Source organism: Suricata suricatta, chromosome 5 (genome assembly GCF_006229205.1).
Source record: "Suricata suricatta isolate VVHF042 chromosome 5, meerkat_22Aug2017_6uvM2_HiC, whole genome shotgun sequence".
Classification (NCBI taxonomy): domain Eukaryota; kingdom Metazoa; phylum Chordata; class Mammalia; order Carnivora; family Herpestidae; genus Suricata; species Suricata suricatta.
Genome location: NC_043704.1, coordinates 69460560 through 69480369, shown reverse-complemented (window position 1 = coordinate 69480369; position 19810 = coordinate 69460560). Strand labels below are relative to the sequence as shown.

Genomic DNA, 19810 nt, shown 5'->3' with positions numbered 1-19810 from the left:
CAAATTTTATTTTTGTAAAATAATATTAGGATTGTTATTAATTTTCAATTGAAAATATCATTGAAGAGTTATAAAACCCCCAAAAATGCAAAAGAAAATTAAATCACGCATAACATTTAACTTCTTTGTATATTTCTTTCTATATTTTTCTACTCTTAATTCTAGGTGTGTATCAAAATTGTGGTCATGCTGGATATACAGTTTTTTTTATGTATTATACTATAAGCCCTTTCTCATGCTATTAATGATCTTTGACAATGTGATTTATAATGACTGTATAATATTTCACTAGCTAGATGCACTCTAATTTGTTTAATGGGTCACTAAACATGGAATATTCAGACAGTTTCTAATTATTCAAATTATGAATATCACTTCAAGAAAATGGTTAGAAGGTTTTAACCTTCCAGACTCATATGGCCACCAAGAATTCATAAAGCAGGACCAATAGGATTAAACAGACTCTTCAAATCTGCAGAAGAAATGGGCCTGGAGCATATCTTTTTCATATCTTCCTCCTATTTCCTCTCTGATCCTAATTAGAGCAAATCTTTTGATGTGGGAAGTGGGCAAAAGTAAAATTATAAACTTCAGCCTGGGGAGTCACAGGAAGTCTAGGTTAAATCACTTATGAAGATGGATATTCAGTTCCTGCTCTGAAATGTCCTCTGCAGAAGGCTCTAATTCCTTCAAAATTATATCTCATGATGACATTCTATTGTACATTGGCATTAATGCAAAAACCCAGCAAACAATTGTACGCAGACATGAAGAAAGGAAAGGAAGGAGGAAGAAATTAGCCATAACTAGGCAGGAAGGATCTATGACAGTACTTATCAGCATCTGTCTCCCACACCCACAACCTGGCAACACTTTACATTTCTCAGCTAAGATCTACCTCCCCACCAGAGCTTTGGAGATTGAAAACGTAAAGAGAGAAAAGAAGAGTAAGGAAAAGGAAGAAGAGCAGAGGAGGGGAGGAGATGTAAGAGGAAAAGAGTAGAGTGTGGAGGCAGGGGCAAGTATGAGCAGTATCCAAGAATCTCCGCAGATTAGAATCTTCTAATGACTTAGAAGCTCTGTAACTTAGACTCATTTGTGAGCCTGAGTTTTCCCATTTGAAAGTATGTTTAATAAAATACAGATCAAAAGATTATCATGAGGATTCCATGTAGGAATACTAGGTAAATAGCAGGTACCCAATTAAAAAAAATACTACTTACTACATGTTGAGTGCTTACAATGAGCCACATCTTAGGTCAGGTAAGTCATCTGTATTACTTCAGACTTAACTACTATTTTTTATTATTATTATTATTATTACTATTATCAAATAAAGAAGAGAAGAAGAAAAAGAAAGGAATCTTGAATTCACTTTAGAAGCATAAGGGGTCTCAGGGCCACCGAATCCAACTGCATGATTTTATAGATGAAGCAGCCCTGGGCCAGAGACGTGGTGATCTGCACAAGCTCACAGGGCTCCATAGCAGCAGAATCTGGACTAGAATCCCAGCCTTCTAGCTCCGTGTACAGGAAGTGGGAGATGGAGCTACACTGATCTCATCCGCCACTTCCCTGGGCAGCCAGCACCCCCACATCCCTCATGAGGAACATGACTCCTGTTCATTCATGCTCCATTCCATCACCCACAGGCTCATCATTAAAGGAGAAGCCACATGCCTTTGGTTTCTGAAACTATTATTCAGAATCGAGGGAGCCACAAGCAAACAGACAACCAGGCAGGAAACCTGGATTAAAGCTAATCCCCTTGTTTTACAGACAGTCATCAGAGAGTGGCTGTGGGTCCTGCCGAGAGAAAGCAGAGCCAGCTTCAGGGAAGCTCACCAGCCCCTTCATCTGCCTGGGGAATCGCAGTTTAGAAAACATTATCTTTTCGTGTTTTTCTCTGATAGGCACTGCAACAATTTGCATTCATTCCCACCAAGTGTCAGAAAACCCTGTGAAGTAGTAACAACCAGGCTTCTTAATGCATTTCAAATATCAAAAATCAACTTAATTAAGTAGGGTTAATTTTTTTTTCCTGAGAAGCAATCACATTTTAATTAATACTCCATTAAAATGAATTCCTGGGGGAACACAAGCATGCATACACCTAATGAGTTCATCTGCCAGGGGTGTTATTATAGAAGATGCTAAATGTGCCTCCTTACTGGCCACTTACTCAATTTCAAATGCCCCCATGTTAATCAGAAATGAAAAGCAATTGCAGGTTTGCAACCCAACTCCTTTCTATGAGCCTCTCTGCCCTGCCAACAGGGGAACGTAATCCGTTCTCCCCTTTCCTGTCTCCATGTTATGAATGAGTCCAGGCCACGTTTAAGCCCAGCTGGCTTCCTTCTGTACGGAGGGTCCCTCAGTCCCCCTTCCTTCACTGGCCACCACTCCACAAAAAGACAAGTTGAGAACCAACTCACATTAACATCACCACCCTGTGGCAGACCTCATTAAGAAGATTTAATCCTCTGTTTTAAAAAAAAAATAGAAGAAAAGCATAGAACACATTTGCAAACTCTGTACATTTTTTGCCGGTAGCAAAGATGATCAAAGTTTTGCAGGACTGATTTCTGATAGGAAACAGTGACTATGAGAAACTGGGTATGGGGTGGGAAGGGAGTCTCTGCTATTTTACATTCCCTCTTGCAGGGACTATTTCTAAACTAGGGATCTCCCAGTTTCTCCAGCTGCAGACTGAATGCTCTAGCTAGACTCCTTAAACTACCTGCCTGGGTGGCTCCCTCCTCACTAGAGATGACAAGGAAATGTTCCATTTTGGTTGAGACCTAAATACAGGTAATCAGGAGCAAATTGTTAGCATCATCACTGTTGGGAGGTTAGTAACCCCGAGACCACCCGGGGCCCTGGGCAAACCTTGGGAGCCATTTTCCGGGGAAACTGCCCTCTTGCCAGAACAAACCAACCCAGCCAATGCCCCCTTTCCATTGGCTCGCCTTACCTCTTTGGTGTGTGTGTGGAAGGAGACAGACATGTCCAGGAGAAGCTTCCGCTGTTCCACCCTGCGCACAAAGTCCTGGATGCGCACCTCCAGGTGACGAGCTGCCTTGTAGATCTCCTCGGGGTCACATTCCCCCGTCTGAGCCAGCTGCTCTGCAGCCTCTAGGAGCTTGTCCGCATTGGTGTAGGTATTCTGCCAGCAGCAACAATGAGGGAAAGTCAACTTGCAGCCACTGACTGAGAGCTTCGCACGATCCCCCAGCCCACCCGGGGCTGCCCAGAGCTGGAGCCTAGGGTGTAGGCGCTAAGCCCACAGCTCCCTGATCTGGCACTGGAGGAGCTGAGTGCCAGGCTCACCCGCCGCCTCTCAGCAAGCTAGCAGCCTGCCTGGCAGCTCGGCATAAATGGGCACTAGCTAGGTGCCTCCTCCCTTCCTGGGATTTCTCAGAGGTGGGCTGTCTCTGGAAAGAAGCGAGAAAACAATGCGAGAACCCCCTCTCCCATGTGCTGCGGTTCCCCACCCTTATGAAGATCCATCATTGCCTTCACATCTCAGGCTGTAGCTGCCAGAGTCAGAAATACCTCATCCACAAAGATCGTCTGCGTTTCTACGTGAGAACACCAGGGAAACAATAACTGGGAGGCTTGTTCGACTTTCCCTCCACCAAGTTCCCTGTAACTACTGGTGTTTATCTTTTGGAACAGAGCTATCTCTTTATAGGGGAAGGGGTCAGCAATTCCAGGGAACTGACAGAAGGAAGCGGCCACAGTCAGAGTGAGGAGATGCAGGCTATTCCCTATGCACCCAATGAAGGTTTAATGTTTGCAGGAAGGCTGGGGAGGAGCCTGGTGATTTCATCATAAGCTACTGCATGCACAGGCACACACACATGCACATGCACACACACACAAATCCTCAATCCATGTCTGTACACACCATGCAATTCTCTAAAGCATAGAAAAAGGCAACCAGCTTGTAATTATTATTCATCAGGATGGAAGTCACTGCCTTTATAATAGTTATGCCATGGATTCAACTTTTCCTCAGCAGGCTCCCCTTAAAAAAGATCTGATATACCCTGATTTAGAACTGGTGACTCAAGTGTATATTTCTTAATGTCCCTGCAGTCATACAATGCCCTATACAGTAGTAAATAAGTGGATACTGGTAACTGTGCAAATCTGGTAGCAGAAATAGTATCAAATGCAAAATGAGTGGAGAATTGAAATGGATTTATGAGCAATGACTGTGAAGAAGTGGCCTTTAGTGTCCACAGATTTTGTTTTTGTTTTGTTTGTTTGTTAACTTACCTGAAGATCTGGGCATTAAAGACTGAATTATACTCCCTCCCCAACCCCAGAAATTCACATGTTGAAGTCCTAACCCCTAGAACCTCAGAATGTGACCTTATTTGGAAAGGGTCATTGCAGATGTAATTAGTTAAGATCAAGTCACACTGGAGTAGAGTGGGTTCTTCATCCAACATGACTGTTGGCCTTACAAAAAGAATGAAATGCTGTGTGAAGATGAAGCAGAGACGGGGAGTGTATCTACCAGCCAAGGAATGATAAACATTGCCAGTAAACCACCAGAGTTAGGAGGGGCATGGAGCAGATTCTCCCACGTACACCTCAGAAAGAACCTGCTGACACCTTTGATCCTGGACGTCTAGGCTCCAGAACTGAGAAAGAATAAGTTTCTGTTATTTAAGCTCCAGGAAACTAACACACTGGGGTAGAAACTTGCAGAGGCTATTGACACAGACCCTTGATTGTATTGGAGAAGATGGGCAGGCCTTCAGCAAACACTTGTCATGGTGTTAAGAAATACTTAGAGAGGCCACAGTGGATCCTTAAGGAACGCTGTCTGAAAAACATGGTGTGCCTAGGTAGGTCAGTTGGTTAAGCAGCTGACCTCAGCTCGGGTTATGATCTTGTGGTTTGTGAGTTCGAGCCCGGCATCGGGCTCTGTGCTGACAGCTCAGAGCCTGAAGCCTGCTTTGGATTCTGTGTCTCCTTCTCTCTCTGCCCTTCTCCTGCTCATGCTCTGTCTCTCTGTCTCTCAAAAATAAATAAACATTAAAAAATTTTAAAAAAAGAAAAGAAAAACAATGGTCTACAGCAAATGCTGTCTCAGTGCAGGGTGAGGTAGGGTGGTGGTGGCACTTGAAAAGGAGGAAAAATGGGCCACCTGGATGGCTTGGTGGTTAAGTATCCAACTTCGACTCAGGTCATGATTTCGCGGTTTGTGAGTTCGAGGCCTGTGTCAGGCTCTGTGTTGACAGCTCTGAGCCTGCTTCAGATTCTGTGTCTTCCTCTGTCTCTGCCCCTCCCCTGCTCTCGCTCTATATTTCCCAAAAATAAATAAACATATAAAAAAAAGAAAAGGAGGAAAAATTCTTTGGCCCCACTTGGGGAATTCATGGAAAAAACATGATCCTTGTGTGAGGAAAGAGGCTTTGCCACTGAGTCAACTAAGGGTATGTTGATTCTGGAAAGCAAATGAAGGAAGTACTCAGAATCATGATGGAAACACCAAGAGAGATGGGAAATGACGGGGAGGAGAGACTTCCTGGGCTGTGGGCCAGGCTGAAGAAGGCTCTTATGAGGTTGTCCTCAACTTCTAGTAAATACACCCAGAGCTGATGGGAGACAGTGTTTTTCAGGAATCCCTCAGATTTTATACTTAAAACCCTAGGGAATTTCAGGAAACCCCAAAGAAACCCAGAGGTTGTGACTTTATATTTTCTAGGCAATAAATAAATATTTGTAGCAAAGTGAAAGCACACTTACTTGAAAGTTAAGTTTGGGACCAATAAGAGATACATAAAAAGCAAAACTGAGGTGGCTACTGTATATATAAAGTAGACAGCTTGTCCCAGTTTGTCTTGGACTTTCCTGATTTTAACACTAAAGCCCTATCAATTCTAAGCAAGCTGGGATGGCTGGTTACCCCGATACAAACCTAATGCTGTGAGTCTCTCAGGAGTACAGATGCATATGCAATGTATGCTGCCTCAAAAGATTATTGTGTAATCATCCTTGAAAGAAAGAATATGGCAACACAGAAATCTGAGCAAGTAACACCATAATAATTAAAGGTTAAAATTTTTTGACATGATACGGATGCTGAGAAAGTGGATAAAAACTGAGAATAAAAATAGCCAATAATTATTGAAAAATTTGCACATGCCAAGGACAATATAAAGATTTGTATGCATATTAACTCACCTAATCTTCACAATAGCTCTATGAAGTCAATACAGTCATCAGCCCAATTTTACAGATGAAGAAACTGAGGCACAAATTATTTCTAGCCAAGGCCACGTCTCATACGATAGAATCAAGATTAAAATCTTTTCTGGTTTCAGAGCCCAAGCTCCAAACCATTCACTATCCTGTCAGATGACAAAGGGCGTTGGCTTGCCATGCTGAGATGTTTCACCCCAAAGGCAGTGGGAAGCCACTGAACAGTTTTAAGCAGAGGACAGATGTGATGGGTGTATGGTGTAGACAGACATGACTCTGCCTCAATAGAGAATGAAGGCAGAAGCATTAAGGATGGGCAGGACTCATTAGAGAAGGAAGAGGACTTCTCATTGACAGGACTCGCCTTTATTTAGCCCGCAGTCCCCTATGTTTATCCTATTCCATAGCCATTTTCATGCTCACACGTAACGCTGTGCTTCCATAGACATCTCCCTGCTGGTCTGTGAGCTCCTCAAATGTAGGTTCCGTGTTATATTTGTCTTTGGTTCTTCATGCTGGGAGCTGTGGCTGGTATACTATAGGCACCTATTAAATGTTTACTGAATAAACAAGGCACAGAGATGGGAATGAGCGTGGTATGTTTGGTAAGTCGAGTCAACCTGAACAAATTAGACAGTGGTAAGAAATCATACTGGATAAGGCTGAGTAGAGCTAGAGAATATATTTTATAAAGAAAGGCATAATAAAGACAGGTGGGAGGGCAATGGGATCAATGCTAAAAGCTGTGCTCCCTGCTTACCTGCTGCCCAGTCTTCCTCCCTATCACTACCAGAAAGAGATTCTAAAATTCAGATCCAATTACACCTCGCTTCTTAAAACTGTTCAGTGGCTTCCTATTGTCTTTGGGGTAAAATACCTTAGCATGGGATGCAAGGCCCTTCTTCATCTGACACTTCATTTTTCTCTTCAGCTTCAACTCACATTTCTCCCCTATAGCCTATGAAATATATTGCTTACATTTCCAGAAACTCATTGCACTGAATCCTGCCCTTATTCCTATGGCTGGGATGCTGTCCTACCACTGTCTAATTTTTTTTTTTTACATGATCAACTCTTATGCTTTAAGACCCAGACCAGGCACCACTTCCTCTGGGAAGTCCACCCAAGGACTTCTCACCCAAGGTTGGCCTAGATGTGTTCCTCTGAGCTCCCAGAGTGATCTGTGCCAACCCCTTCCATGGTACCTGCCATATTCTAATGCAGATGTCTGCCTTTCTCATTTGCTTAGGGGTAAATAATGTCTTTCATCTCTTTCCCTTAGGGCTTGGCACCAAGAAAATGCTCCATAAATATTTAGTGAGTGAATTAATAAATTAAAGAATACATCACTCCCCATCAATCCTAATATTCAATCCTTGGCTCTCATCAACTACTTGGTACAAGACCTTACCTGCTAGAATTCATATTCAATGTTCAACACCATTTGGTTTATCCTACCTCTTGGCAGTCTTGAAACAGATTGCCCTTAGAGAATATCAACTAGAGTATTACCAAAGCAGTGCATTGATGACTATCATCACTCCAAATTGGGGCACAGATCATGATGGGCTTCTGTTCACTTTCTGACCAAGTAAATAGCAGTTTCTGCCCCAGGGCCAGAGTTGGACTCTACTCTGAGTACAGTTCCTGAGCATTCTTGAGTTTCCCAGCTTCATAGCCTCTGCCTCGTACTTGACCCCCTTGTCAACAACTGTCATACCAAAATGTGTTCTAAGAGCTGGGTTATTGATCCTTCAGCCTTGGGGCTTTCAAGCAAGGGCTGCGGTAGCCCTGAGTCAGACATTTGGGACACAGATGTAGCTGCAGTTTCTGTTCTTTCCCCAATCCCTTGGTCAACTAGGTAAAATACTCTAGATAATTCAGGCCTTCAGTCTACCTTCCATTCCCTCTGCTGCAGGCCTGGCCCATTATGTTTTTGTTCTCTCCTCATGGAAGAAACAGAACATTTTAGGATACCTTGTCTCTGAAAACAGAGGCATCCCCAAAACACAGGTATGGTTTCAGTCTCCTTGGGCTGAAGCAGAAGGGCAGGGGGCAGGGATGAAAGAGACAGTGAAAATAAACACCTATGGCATCAAGAGTTGGTTTCCTTGGTAACATAAAGTTAGCACTCTTGGCTGTATGCTCTAGGGAGGAGAAGGATAAGGCCCAGGAAGCACTTTTATTATTCAAAAGAGGCAGTGTAGACTGCAGAATGTGACTACCAGAGGACCAGGAGACAATTTCTTTCCTGATGACTATTTTTCCAGGCTGGCAGAGCTGGAGTCCATGGGCAGTGAGAGGAAAGGAGCAAATGAGGGAAAGAGAGACATGGAAGTTCAGGCATTAGGGAAGATACAGATTTATCTCTGGGTTTTAACAATAGTGAATGGCAGACAAATCAAGGTGATGACTAAAATTTTACATTCAAATACCATTTAGTGTTGACAAATAAATGTTTTTCACTTTCTTTTCTTAAACAATCTGGGGAAAGATATGTAGAGAGTGCATCTAAAGGGAAAGAACCACCTGAAAGAATTAAAGGTAAGGACACCCATATTCCCACAGGGCTGGGAATGGTACCTGCTTCCACCAGTCACAGCGGAAAACCTCATGAATCACATGATATTAGGTAGAGTACTCAGAAGAGTCTTGCCCCAGCAGGGGAAATAATTAGCTCTATACCGAGCACTGCTCTGATTCTGCCTAACAAATCTTATAAGATCTAAAAAGATCAAACTTTTTTTGAGTAACTTAACTGTGTCCCAAGACAAAGCTTAAGAATATTTATAGGGGGGCACCTGGGTGGCTCAGTCAGCTAAGTGTCCAGCTTAGGCTCAGGTCATGATCTAATGGTTCATGAGTTCAAACCCTGCATTGGGCTTTCTACTGTCTGCAGGGAGCCTGCTTTAGATCCTCTGTCTTTTCTCCCTCTGCCCCTCCCCTGCTCACTCTCTCTCTAAAAAATAAACATTAAAAAATATTTTTAAAAAAGAATATTTATAGGTGTACAGAAATATTCAGCAACCAACAAGGTAAAATTCACAGTGTCTGGTAACTAATAAAAAACTATCAGACGTACAGAGAATCAGGAGAATATAACCTATGATGAGGAGAAAAATCAATCATAACTGACCCAGAACTGACATAGATGTTAAAGGTAGCAGACAAGGGTTTTATAAATGGCAATTGTAACTGTATCTCATATGTTCAAAAGTTAAGTAGAGAAACATAAGACATAATAAAAAAAGACCTTGCACTTCCAGAGATAAAAAATATGCTGGATTGTATCAATAGTAGGTTAAACACTGCAGAAGAAAAGATTATTGAACTCAAAAGCACAGCAATAAAGATACTATTCAAAATGAAATGCTGACAGGAAAAGAATATTCTAAAATGAAGCATCAGTGAGCTGTTGAACAACTTTAATAAAGCTAATAATACCCATGCAATTGAAATCCCTAAAGGAGAGTACAGGAAGTAGAAAAGATACTTAAAGAAATAATGAACAAAAAATTTCCAAACTTATTACATCTGCAGATATAAGAAACTAAAGCTTAACACAAGAAACCCAAAGAAAACTATAGCAAGGCATATAAAAGTTGAATCAAACCAAGTGGAAAAAAAGAGAAAAGCAAATCTTAAAAGTGGCCAGAGGAAAAAAAGATATGCTACACACACACACACACACACACACACACACACACACACCCCAAATATAAAGACTGACAGCAGACTTTGAATCAGAAACAATGCAAGCAAGCAAATAGTGGAGCAACATCTTGAAAATACTGAAAGAAAAATCCTGTCGACCTAGAATTCTATGCCCAGCAGAAATATTTGTCCATAAAAAGGTGAAAATAAAGATATGTTAAGACATACAAACCTAAAAGAATTCTTCACCAGCAGACTTACATGACAAGAAATGTTAAAGGAAGTCCTTTAGGAAGAAAGTAAATGGTACTAGATGGAAATATAGATCCACACACAGGAATGAATACTAGAAATGTTAACTATATGGGAAACAAAATGCAATATTTTTTATTATTTAAATGCCTTTAAAAGATAATAACTTAGTGGTGCTTGGGTGGCTTAATTGGTTTAGTGTCCGACTCTTGGTTTCAGCTCAGGTCATGATCACATAGTTTGTGGATTTGAGCCCTGTGTTGGGTTCTGTACTGCTGGTGTGGAGCCTGCTTGGGATTCTCTCTGTCTGTCTCTGTCTCTCCTCCTGCCCCTCCCCTACTCATGCATGCATGCTCTCTCTCTCCCCCTACCTCTCTCAAAATAAATAAATAAAACTTTAAAAACCCCATAATAATATAAAGATGACAATAGGGTAGCATGGGATTTATAGCACATGTATAAGTAAAACATATCACAACAATAGCACTAAGATCAGAAAGGGAAAAATGGAAGTGTACCATGCTATCGTAAGGTTTTTATACTATATGAAAAGTGGCAAAACATCATTTGAAGGTGAACTGTAATGAAGTCACATATTACAAACAACCCTAAAGTCACCATTAAAGTAACAAAATAAAGAGTTATAGCTAATAAGCCAACAGAGGAGATAAAATAAAATCATAAAAAATATTCAATTCTGAACATGGTAAGTGTACTCTTTATCCCCCTCATCTATTTTCCCCATCCCCTTTTCCTGCCTCCTTTCTGGTAACTATCAGTTTGTTCTCTTTAGTTAAGAACCTGTTTCTTGGTTTTTCTACCTTTCTTTGTTTTTATTTGCCTATTTGTTTTGTTTCTAAAGTTCCACATATGTTGAAATCATATGGTATTTATATTTCTCTGACTGGCTTATTTTACTTAGCATTATACTCCCTAGTTCTAATTTTTTTTGTTTATTTATTTTTTGAGGGAGATAAGAGAGTAGGGGAGAGGCAGAGGGAGAGGGAGAGAGAGAATCCCAAGCAGGATCCACACTGTCAGCGCAGAGCCTGATGTGGGGCTTGAACCCACAAATACCATGACCTGAGCCAAAATCAAGAGTCAGATGCTTAACTGTCCAGGGGCCTGTAACTCCCTAGTTCTATTGAAAGCATATTACTGCTTTCCAGGAGACACTGATGTTGAAGTGACTGTTAATGGTACAAAGTTTCTTCTGAAGGTGATAAATTGTTCCAAAATTAACTTTGGTGATATTTGCACAACTCTGTGAATACAATAACAACCATGGAATTGTATACTATAAAAGGGTGAACTGTGGGGCACATGGGTAGCTCAGTTGGTTAAGTGTCCAACTCTTGATTTTGGCTCAGGTCATGATTTCATGGTTCATGTGACTGAGCCCTATGATGGGTTCTGTGCTGATAACACAAAGTCTGCTTGGGATTCTCTCTCTCCCTCTGTCTCTGCTCCTTCCCTACTCTCCCTCTCTCTCAAAATAAAGAAATACACTTAAAAATGAATGATCCCCTATGACCCAGCGATAGCACTGCTAGGGACTTATCCAAGGGATACAGAAGTGCTGATGCATAGGGGCACATGAACCCCAATGTTCATAGCAGCAATGTCAACAATAGCCAAAACATGGAAAGAGCCTAAATGTCCATCACCTGATGAGTGGATCAAGAAGATGTGGTATATATACACGATGGAGTACTACATGGCAATGAGAAAGAATGAAATCTGGCCATTTATAGCAAAGTGGATGGACCTTGAGGGTGTCATGCTAAGCAAAATAAGTCAGGTGGAGAAGGACAGATACCATATGTTTGCACTCGTAGGTCTAACAGGAGAACAGGAGAGACCTAATGGAGGACCATGGGGAGGGGAAGGGGGAAAGAGAGTTGGGGAGAGAGAGGGATACAAAACCTGAGAGACTACTGAATACTGAAAACGAACTGAGGGTTGAAGGGGGAGGGGGAGGGGAAAGGGAGGTGGTGGTGATGGAGGAGGGCACCTGCGGGGAAGAGCACTGGGTGTTATATGGAAACCAATTTGACAATAAACTATTAAAAAAATGAATGGAAGGGTGAATTGTATGCTATAGTTTCTTTTAAGGAAAAAAATATTCAATTAATCCAAAACAGGAAGAAAAAGAAGAGAGAAAGTAATTAAGAATAGATGAAACAAATGGAAAAAAATTAACAAGATTATAGACAAAGACATCAATAGTCACATTAAATATAAGTTGTCTAAAGACCAAATCAAAGGGCAGATATTGTCAGGTTGGATAAAAACACAAGCCCCAATTATAGGTTGTTTACAAGGAATGCACTTCAAATGTAAAGATACAAATAGGGTAAAAGTATAAGAGTGGAAAAAACATAGCATGATAATACTAATCAGAAGAAACCTGGGGTGACTTTATTAATATCAAACATAGTAGACTTCATAGCAAATCATATTACTGAGGAAAAAGAAATTCACTTCATAATGATAAAGGGCTCAATTCATCAAGAGGACATCATGATCCCAAATATTTATGTACTTACTAAGAAAGCTTTAAAATACATGAAACAGAAACTGATAAACTTTCAATGAGAAACAAACAAATCCACAATTATAATCAGACAATAAATGCCCCTCTCCCAATAATTAAATATAACAAGTAGAAAATAAATTAGTAAGGATACAGCAGATTTAAAGACTTGATCTAACTGATCTGACATTTAATAATACTGCATCCAACAAGACCAACATGCATATTTTTCTCAAGTGCTCATAGAACATTTACCAAGATATACCATATTCTGGGCCAAAAAACAAGTCTCAAAAAATTTAAAAGGATACAGTCATACAAAATATTTTCTCTGATGATAGCATAATTAAATTATAAATCAATGATAGAAATATCACTGGAAAAATCTCCAAAGAACAAGAAACTAAAGAACAGTATATCAGGTACCTACAGGTGTGCTAGGCATTGTATTAGGCTCTTACTATATATTACCTCTAAGCTTTAAGATATTGTAAGGTGGGCATTATTAATTACATTTTTCAAATGAGAACACTGAGTCTCAGAAAGATAAAGTAACATGTTTGAAGTATATTACATAGCTAGACAATGGCAAGCCGTGTCTCTGTGAATATAACCTCCAGGACTTTTCATTAACTCATGTATGTCTCTAAGACTCAGTGTAAAATCCCCACCTTCTCTGCTTCTCTGTTACTTTGCATTATATTTGTTCTAGTGCCTTTGATTTTTAAATTATGACATTGTAATTATTCTTTTGCAACTACTATTTTTTTGTTTTGTTTTGTAATACACTGTCAAAGTGTACATGGCACTTTCAGAGAGAATTACATTCTCCTTGAAGGAAACAGTCCTTATTACACTTTTTTTTAAATCTCAACTACTCATAAATGTACCTAGTCAGCACAGTGTTCTCCTTTCAACAGGTACTGAACCCCAAGGCTGTGCAGCCCAGCATCCTGTCTGTAGTAAGGCTTAAAAGTGGATATTTACCACATCTTCTAATGTAGTAATCCCCAGTTTAAAAATGAGTAGTGACCTAACGGTTTCTTCATAAACCTCTTATTTAGCACCGAAAATATATTTTCCATGTAAACGGAAGTTAGATTCCCAGGATAAAATAAAGAAATTCAGTTGCACAAACATGTTTAAAATTTGGTACCAACATTGTGCATCATGTACAATTAGTCCACATTCATAACTAGGGTGATAGAGGAAAATGCTTTTCAGTTTTCATCCTGGATCACCTGGCACACATTTCTTCTCCACTTGCTGGCTCTCACAGGGGAGGAATGGGATGGACTTTGGCAATGGCCAAGTGGTCTTTGGCAGGAAGCAGTAGGAAAAAAGGAGGAAACTACTTCTTGGTACCAGTGATGGGTTAGCCCGCCACATTACATCTGCTAGAAGGACCTCTTCCTTCTCAAATAAGGCAACAAACAACAGTTGCCTCCATTAGGGCAATTTGTATGTCCCAACAAGGAGTGTCTAATGAACAGTCCTAATCAGATGCTCCTTAAAGTGGAGAATGTCTGTACAAATACTCAGTCTATTAATTGGGACTAACACCAGAAATAACTACTACAGATGCCAATACCTCCCAACACAGTAGTTTGGGTGTTGAGATGATCTCTGGCTGTATCACACTTACATACACAGTCACCACGCTGTCCCACTCTCATATGCAGCACTACTTACTACAGAGCATGTTCCTCTCTATATCTGGAATGCTTCAGCACCTTTTCCTATTAACAGTAAATGGTATATTTTCAGAACTCCACACTTTTTAAGTAAAGGTTTTTTTTTTAAGTAAAGTTTTATTTTCCTACAGTCTAATTTTTATGTGTTTGAGAATGTACCTAGGTCTAGGTATTCTGAGAAAAAAGAATATCACCTATTTTTCACTAGGGTATTTATTCTCTCTTACTAATTCCTTCTCTTTCCTTCTATTCTGCACCAGCCCTATTCATTTACATGTTATACTTTAAAGAAACGTTGATGTATTTCCTCTCAGTTGCAGGCTGGAAGCTGAATATCTTACTTGCAGGTAAGACAGCAAAAGAAATAATGAAAATTAACTATTATCATATTATCTATTTAATAGAATAACAACAAGAACAACAACAACACAAAAACAACTGTTTCTGGACCAAAAGTTAGGATCAATCTTAGAGGCTGCCAGTACAGGTTGTAAGAAAGGACCGGTCAAGATTCCAGAAAATGTGGCCACACCTGCTGGGCTGAGACAGAAAACAAGCAAGGAGGACTTTGTCTCCACCCCTTCCCACATAGGCCTCCAGCACAGGGAAGAGAGCAAACAGAAAGGGAACTAGAGGCCAGAGGTTGTTCCAGAACTCCAGCCTGGGGCAAAGTAGAGGGTCCTAGGAAGCTGAGCAGTCAGAAGATCAAAACCAGGAGAATGTTCTAAAGACCCAAAGCTCTAAAGACAGAGAAGGGAACCATTTAATCCTCTTCCTGCTAACAGGCCCCAGATGCAGCCAGCTGATATCCATATTGTTGCTGGTAAGCAGCACACCACTCCCAGAATTTGATAACACAGTCTCCACCCTGGCCACCCTTCTCCCCCACCCCCTTTCCCTTCACTCTACTCAAACTTGCAAAATAATGAAGGGGAGTGTGTAGCACAACAGGACAATGTGGACAAAAATATTTGAAAACTGAACAAGATAGAAGTTCATTCTCACGTGGACATGGTACAGCCAAGGAAACAAGCAGTTGGTAAGATAGCATCCCCACAGAATGAAGATTTACAGGGCCACCTGCTGCAGGGTTTGGCAACTCAAGACATCTTGAGTGGGGGGGAATGTACCCAAAGTAATGTTCGCTCTCAAAAAATATAACTTTGCAGTGTTGCTGTTTTTCCTGTTTTCCATGTTCTATGTTTGGCTGCCAGTGGGAGGCAGTGGGTGTGAGAGGGAGAAAGGGCTCTGAGGAGACAAGACAGTTGGCTTGAAAATACTGCTGAAAACCTGTGGGCTTGGGGGTTTACTTTTCTCTTCTGTCCCAGTCCTGAAAGGGATAGACAGGGAAAGGCTGGGCCTGACCCAGGGAAATGGGGGTCAGGTAATGGATTAACCACCCACACTTCTGCTTCAGCCCAGTTAGTATAGTGCCCCTTCAAGTCCTTCCTCCCTCTTGGTCACATACATCCCTGTGGATCATGGCTGTCCATGTCCATACAGATCTGCAAGAGGCCCAGAGCCTCTGACCCAAGAGCAGAGGTCACTGACCCTCTTGACCGATGGTGTTCCTGCTCACTTTCCACCTTTGCAGACCCTGGACTGCTTTGTACTTAATTGATTCAAAAGTTTACCATCTAAAAAAAAGTTTTGATTACTAAGCCCTTAAAGGGAGACTAAGATTTCTAAGAGTTGATAGTCTGCTAAGTGTGATTTATAAATGGTGCCACTGCTCAAAGATGTGCAGTTCCTAAGTTTTAATGTTTTAGCAAAGATCATTACTCAACACCTTTAACAATCAAAATATAAGTGTCCCTAAATTTAAACTGTAACTTAACAGCCTTTACATTTAAAGAGCATTTATGTACTTTAAGGATGTTCAAAAACTATTGGGGGATATTAATTGGATTCAGCCTCTTTCAAGGCTGTCTACTAGAGACTTTATTCCCCTGTTTAAGATCTTGCATAAAGACTCCCATCCAAATTGCAAAACGAGAATTAACTCCTTTGGCCCTAAAATCCTTACCTAAAGTTACTAAGACTTTATGAGGGGCCGTGCTTACAAGGATTAATTACAATAAGCCTTGGTCTTTAATAAAATTATTTCTTTTCAAACTAGGGAAACTTCAGCATAGAGAGCTAAACTTGTTGCTGTTATTAATATATTTCAAAAAACTCCAGAGAGGTTTAATCTGTGACTGGTCTCTTTCAGCAACTAAGACTGTAACAGTACCTGTCTACAAGACAGAAATTTCAGATTTAACTCATTCTAAATTGCCTGGCCTCTCTGAAATCCATCATCTCAGTGCCCTTTCTCTCCCTCCCTCAGGATCAAGAACCCACAAGGATTTTCTGCCCTGCTGGCCGGGGCGGGACATGACACTGGACCACTCCTACCTGTTTTTACCTTGACTTACCTCCTTGGCTTTGATCCACAGATTATATGGAAAGTATTTCTCAACAGTAGAACTATTAACATTTTGGGCCAGATAATTCTTTGTTTAGGAATCTGTTATAGGTTGAATTCTGTTCCTCCAAAAAGATTATGCTGCAGCCTTAATCTCCAGTGAGAGGTCACTGAGAATGTGACCATTTTTTGGAAACGGGTCATTGCAGATGTAATTCATTAAGATGAGGTCATATTGGAACCAAGTGGGCTTTAATCCAACATGACTTGTAGCCTTATAAAAAGATGGTCATGGGGCCCTGGAAACCATTTTTATGAAGATGGTGAAGAAAGAAGCCCCTGCCCCTGAGCCAAAGTCAAAGTAAAAGCTCTGAAAGCTAAGAAAGCAGTGCTGAAAGGTGTCCATAGTCACACAAAAAAAGATCTGCATATCACCTAAGTTGTGAAGACCAAGACACTATGTCTCCAAAAGCAGCCCATAAAACCTTGAAAGAGGGTCCCCAGGAGAAACCAGCTTGACCACTATGCCATCATCAAGTTCTCCCTAACTACCCAGTCAGCTATGAAGAAAACGAAGACAACAACACACTTGTGTTCACCAGGGCATCAAGGCCAAAAAGTACCAAATCAAATAGGCTATGAGGAAACTCTATGACATTGAGGCAGCCAAGGTCAACATCCTGATCAGGCCCAATGGAAAGAAGGCATATGTTTGACTGGCTACTGACTATGATGCGTGCATATTGCCAACAAAATTGGGATCATCTAAGCTGAGTCCAGCTGGCTAATTCTAAATATAAATTTTTTCACCATAAAAACAAAAAGATGGCCATGTGAAGACACAAACACAGAGAGAACACCATGTGATATGAAGGCCAAGATTGGAGTGATATAGCTACAAGCCAAGGAATGCCAAAGATAGCCAGGAAACTGTCAAACTCTAGGAAGGAGGCCTGGAGCAGATTCTTCCACACAGCCCTCAGAAGGGACCAACCCTACTGATACCTTGATCTCAGATGTCCAGCTTCCAGAACTGTGAGACTATTCATTTCTGTTGTTTGCAGCCACCCAACCTGTGGTGCTTTATTACAGTAGTCCTAGGAAACTAATACAGGGGCTATTCTTTGTACTATAGAACATTTAGCAGCATCCCTGGCCTGTATCCATATGTAACAACAATCCCTTCCCCAGATCTTATAAACAAAAATGTCCCAGACATCACAAATATCCCTTGGGGGGCAAAATCACCTTTTAGTTGAGAACCACTGTTTTAGATGATAAGACCATAGAGGAAGCCCTGGTGAGGGAGACCACACAACATCCTCAGCTTACAGTGCTTTTCTGGTGATCAGCAGGTGGCTGAAGGTTTAAGAAATCATCTAGCACCGTGGTTCTTCTAGGACAGGGTGAGGAGGTTGAAAAAGGAGATTGCAGGAGAAAAGCAAGACCCAGGCCCTACTTCATGTTACTAAGATCAGAATGGTGGGAGGAAGGGCAGCATCTGGCAGCATATTTTTTAAAAGCTATAATTGCTGCCACTATCTAAAGTTACAACCACTCATTTAAGGGCAGGGTGCAAAGCCTGGGCTGAAATTTCAAGGTGAAAGAAATCTAGGCTTTTGCCTTAAAATGGCTTCAGTCTTTGAATGAATAGTGATGCTTCTGAAGACCAGAAAAACTTAGGAGAACCAAAGACGATCACAGATTTCACACTTTGCTTAGAAGTTTAAATATGGTAACTGTGGTCTACAGAAGCAAAAACTAGACATAGCCAAAATGTTCAATAATAGTAGATTGGTTCACTACATTATGGTACAGCCACATAATGCGGTCATTCCAGTTACGTTTTGAAGACTATTTAGTGATCTGAGCAAGTGTTCCTAATGTAAGATTAAATGAAGGCAGGTAAACCAATGTATGATCTGTCTGTCTGTCTATCTATCAAAAAAACTGCCACTGATCATGATGGTTGCTAGTTTTGGGTCCACTTACAAACATTATTACATGTGGTAGATTATGTCATTATTCCAAATTACTGATAAGAAAAGTGAGCTTTGGAAAGATAAAGCAAGCTTGAGTAAACTCCCATAGCTGGCAGATGGCAGATGGTGGTCTGGAGATCGCATTTGTTTCACCCCAAGCAAAATGCTCTTTGCACTCTGCCATGCTAAACAGAAATTTGTCAATAAATATTAATAGTTTATATATAATTATCTCTAAGTGATATTAGGAATGATTTTTCTTTTCCACTATTTTCCTGTTTTCCACATCCTATGATGAACATGTGTTAATTTTATAAACAGAAAAAATGGAAAAGTCATTTAAAGTATAAAAATCATACATGCATTCTTTAGAAATTACTCCAAAAAATAAACAGAAATGTTTACATCTATATACATTTGCTCATTTTTTTATGTGTAAGAAGAAAAATGTGCAAGATAACTATGATTACTTTGGGAGGGAGGGATTGAGAAGTAGGAGTAAAGAGATAATTAGCATTTCTATTTATATATGTTTGCAGTATTTCACTTGTTATTACAACAAATAGGAATCTCTTTCAAAATATGAAAAATACCAAATAAATGAAATTTTAAGGGAAAAGATAAGGATCTAATATATTTCTGTGAATCAAGTATATTTAGAAGTATAAATAGATTTCATTACAAATATATTTAAAGTTTATTTGTTTATTTTGAGAGAGACAGAGAGAGTAAGCACAGGGAAGGGGCAGAGAGAGAGGGAGAATCTTAAGCAGGCTCCATGCCTGATGCAGGGCTCAAACCCATGAAACTGTGAGATCATGACCTAAGCTAAAATCAAGAGTCAAAGGCTCAATTGACTGAGCCACCTAGGTGCTCCCTCATTACAAATGTATTTAGCTTAGAGATGGGTGCATTTCCTAGCTCTGGGGTCCTGAAGACACTAATGTTAGGCCAACCACAGTGACATATATAATTACAAAAAATGGAAAATTTCTCTGTAACCCTAGTCAGACATGTCATCTTTCTCAGTTTGGTCTTTATGACATTGCTTATCATAGCTTAG

The 19810-nt window shown here is 40.5% G+C and overlaps 1 protein-coding gene across 1 annotated transcript in view; it reads right to left on the bottom strand.

Annotated features, from left to right (window-relative positions):
- The window catches only part of KALRN (kalirin RhoGEF kinase), a 609954-nt gene that overhangs the window by 267883 nt on the left and 322261 nt on the right, over positions 1-19810 (bottom strand). Inside the window, exon 11 of the mRNA XM_029938721.1 lies at positions 2975-3166. Within this exon, the coding sequence (XP_029794581.1) occupies positions 2975-3166 (192 nt within the window). The remainder of the gene's footprint in view (positions 1-2974; positions 3167-19810) is intronic.